The 3,133-nt window shown below is 36.6% G+C and overlaps 1 protein-coding gene across 1 annotated transcript; it reads left to right on the top strand.

Moving 5' to 3' along the window:
- The first annotated feature begins 308 nt into the window (after positions 1–308).
- Positions 309–2,389, top strand: LOC113343537 (histone H2A-like). The gene is made up of 2 exons (XM_026587691.1): positions 309–658; positions 1,658–2,389. The coding sequence occupies exons 1-2, from the start codon at positions 446–448 to the stop codon at positions 1,907–1,909; spliced, it is 465 nt and encodes a 154-aa protein (XP_026443476.1). The 5' UTR covers positions 309–445; the 3' UTR covers positions 1,910–2,389.
- Positions 2,390–3,133: the final 744 nt, after the last annotated feature.

Genomic DNA, 3,133 nt, shown 5'->3' on the forward strand with positions numbered 1-3,133 from the left:
GCGAGCCTATTTTGTGTACCCACGTGCATTAAGAAATCCATTGATCAAGGGCAACCGATTTATCAATCCGTACATCCATTAAGTGAAAATTTATTGGATGTTAGATTGGACGTAGATACCTAATTACATATCCATTATTTATTGGATTTGATATAAATGAGGCAAAAACCGGCCCAACTCGTACCATGTATTTGGCATCCATCTTTGATGACGCATAGGACTATCAAAACCGTCCGTTGACCAAAACGATCCAACGGCAATAACATAGTTATCCCCAAACCAAAGTGCTGTCAGCACAACTACTATATTAAACTGTCCCGACAACCCAAGTGTCATCAGACAACTACATCATCAATCCATATTCCCTTCTCTTTCCCAAATCACCATTTTTACCGGCATCTGAATTTCCGGTAAGAAATTATCCAGATTCCAGCTATTATCAGCAATGGACGCAACTGGAAAAGTGAAGAAAGGTGCTGGTGGAAGAAAAGGAAATGGTGGTCCAAAGAAGAAATCAGTAACAAGATCTGTTAGAGCTGGTTTACAATTCCCAGTAGGTAGAATTGGTAGGTACTTAAAGAAAGGACGTTATGCTCAACGTATCGGTAGTGGTGCTCCTGTTTATCTTGCTGCTGTTCTTGAATACCTTGCTGCTGAGGTCAATTTCTTCAACTTTTCATTTAGGGAATCTTGAAATTTTCATAATTCCTGTCAATTTAGTCTCAATTCGAAGTGGGTTTGGCTCTGTAATTTGATCTGCATGAAGAAAAATCTGCTAAAAGACATAATTTTTTGTTTGGTTTGAGCTCAGAATTTGATTTTTTATGTTCCAGAATTAGGGATTGTTGACTTTCGTGAAAACTTGTGAATTTGTTCTAATTCCAGTATGGGTTTGTGATAAATTTGTGTTTAAATAGATTGCATGAAGAAGAAATCCATTGGAAGTCATAATTATGTTAGGCCTGATTTAGATCTAGTACCTTATCTCCTGGTTTCTGTTCATTTATGACCTTAATAATTATGTTTAATTCTTATTACGACATCTTGATTTCTCCTCTGCAGTATAGATTTTGTGCTTAAATCACCAAAACCAAAATAGTTGTGTGAAAGACGAGTTTTATTAGGCAAACGATAGGCAGATATTTGCAGTTGCTTGATGTAGTTGTAAAATTTTGTGGACATTGTATGGAGATTTCTGAATTGATTTGCTTTTAATTTGGTTTTAGAGGTTTCTTCCCATAAACACTCTTCGGTTCAGAACATGAGTTGAGGTTAAAAACCACCCCAAATTGGCCGTGCTGATTATTGTTCTGTGATGGTTAATCTGCACTTCTTGCCTTGATTTCATGCCAAAATTCTTACTTCTATAACTTTGCTTTTGTAAGAAATTGAACATGCTTGTTTTTGGATTTGGTTTTTGTCGACACTTAATGGAGTTTTCTGAATTGATTTACTCCTAAGTTGGATTTAGAGGTTTCCTCTCGAAAACACTCATTAAGGTTAAAAAGCAACCCAAATTGGTTGTTTTGTTTATGTTCTGTGGGTTATCTGCACCTCTTGAACTTGAATACATGCTTTATCTATGCTATCGTAACTTGTTTTTTCAGTAAGCATCTGAGCAGGGTTGTTTTTTCTTTGGTTTGAAATGGTGCTTTAGGTTTTGGAATTGGCTGGAAATGCAGCTATAGATAACAAGAAGAAAACAATCAACCCAAGGCACATTTTGTTGGCAGTTAGGAACGACGAGGAATTGGGAAAGCTTCTAGCAGGTGTTACCATTGCTCATGGAGGAGTCCTGCCAAATATTAACCCAGTCTTATTGCCAAAGAAGTCTGAAAGGTCAACCCCAGCTGCATCCAAAGAGCCTAAATCACCAGTCAAAGCCGCCAAGTCTCCTAGGAAGGCTTAAATGTCTGTCGCAGCAAAACAACTATGAAGACAAAATAACCGAAAAAAATGAAGGGGAAAAAAACTCTCTTTTCTCTTTGTATGTAATTCTGGGATTATGTTTATCTGTAGATTATGTAAGTTTGTTGTCTTTGTTTGTGTGAATGAAACCACTTGTTTCTCTTGCTCACACCGCTCTCTGCACCTCGTACTGAAATCATGGGCACGGTAGTGTTGTGAAGAATACATGTGATGTGGGTTGTGAAGTTACTGTGGATTACACCAAATTAGAACGAGTCAAAAGATTCATAGAAGGGTGAATGGTGTCGATCACTTGCAAATTGCAATTTTCAAGGGCACTGAGAGAGGAGTTCAGAAAGTTGGAGGTAAGAATCTATATGTTACTTCATACATGATTTGATTCTTTGTTGGTCACAAACATCAACCAAAGTCGAAAAATGACTTATCTATGAAGGGGCAAACTACAAACCAACCTTGCCGTTGAATAGTTAGGTATTTCGCCTGTTTATTTATTTACTTTTTCTTACTGAATCATTTTTATTCCAAACACAGTTAAAGTTTCATCATATAATTAACCTTACCATGTTAAGGGGAAAAAAAATCTGCTAAGATGTTGGAGTAAATTGAGCTATGTTGCCCGAAGTAATAAAAGTTACGGGTCACTGGTTTAGCTTAAGTTTGTCAGACTCGGACATAATATAACTCTTTAGTTAATTAAAATCTATGTGCTTAATTAAGTTTAACCCCCATTTTTGTGATTAATTATACTGCTTAGTTCTCTTTAACTAAGCTATATATGTCTTGTGATTAGTCTTCCTCTTAGAGTGCTTAGTTTAGCATATTTATACTCACTTTTCTTTGTCTAGTATTGTACTCTGAAACTCTTAATTCTCAGATTAATATTCATATTCTTCATTCTAGTTTGTTGGTTTGGTATTGAGACGCCTGCATCCCCAAATAGCATTATCTTCACTTTATCTTAATTCTATCGGGCAGTTATTCTTCAGTGTTTTTGCATTGTCAAGCTTTGTACGTGTCTGCTTCGATATCTTGCTTCAAATTCATCTCATTTGCATTTTCCTGCTCCCCCAAGACAAACGGGGCTTTAAGGGATTTAGCACCAACATTTAGCATTGCAGCTGGTTTATTCGCCATTTAATGCGTGGGTTGTTGAAGCCTGAATTCTACGATAGTCCTATTTGGGTGATTGTATCTGCTCTGTAAC

The sequence above is a fragment of the Papaver somniferum genome, unplaced genomic scaffold (assembly GCF_003573695.1).
Source record: "Papaver somniferum cultivar HN1 unplaced genomic scaffold, ASM357369v1 unplaced-scaffold_6, whole genome shotgun sequence".
In the NCBI taxonomy this organism is placed as follows: Eukaryota; Viridiplantae; Streptophyta; class Magnoliopsida; order Ranunculales; family Papaveraceae; genus Papaver; species Papaver somniferum.

Coding starts and splice junctions, on each gene's coding strand:
- LOC113343537 (XM_026587691.1), top strand. CDS start 446: ATGGACGCAACTGGAAAAGTGAAGAAAGGTGCTGGTGGAAGAAAAGGA. Junction 659..1,657: donor TTGAATACCTTGCTGCTGAG/GTCAATTTCTTC, acceptor ATGGTGCTTTAG/GTTTTGGAATTGGCTGGAAA.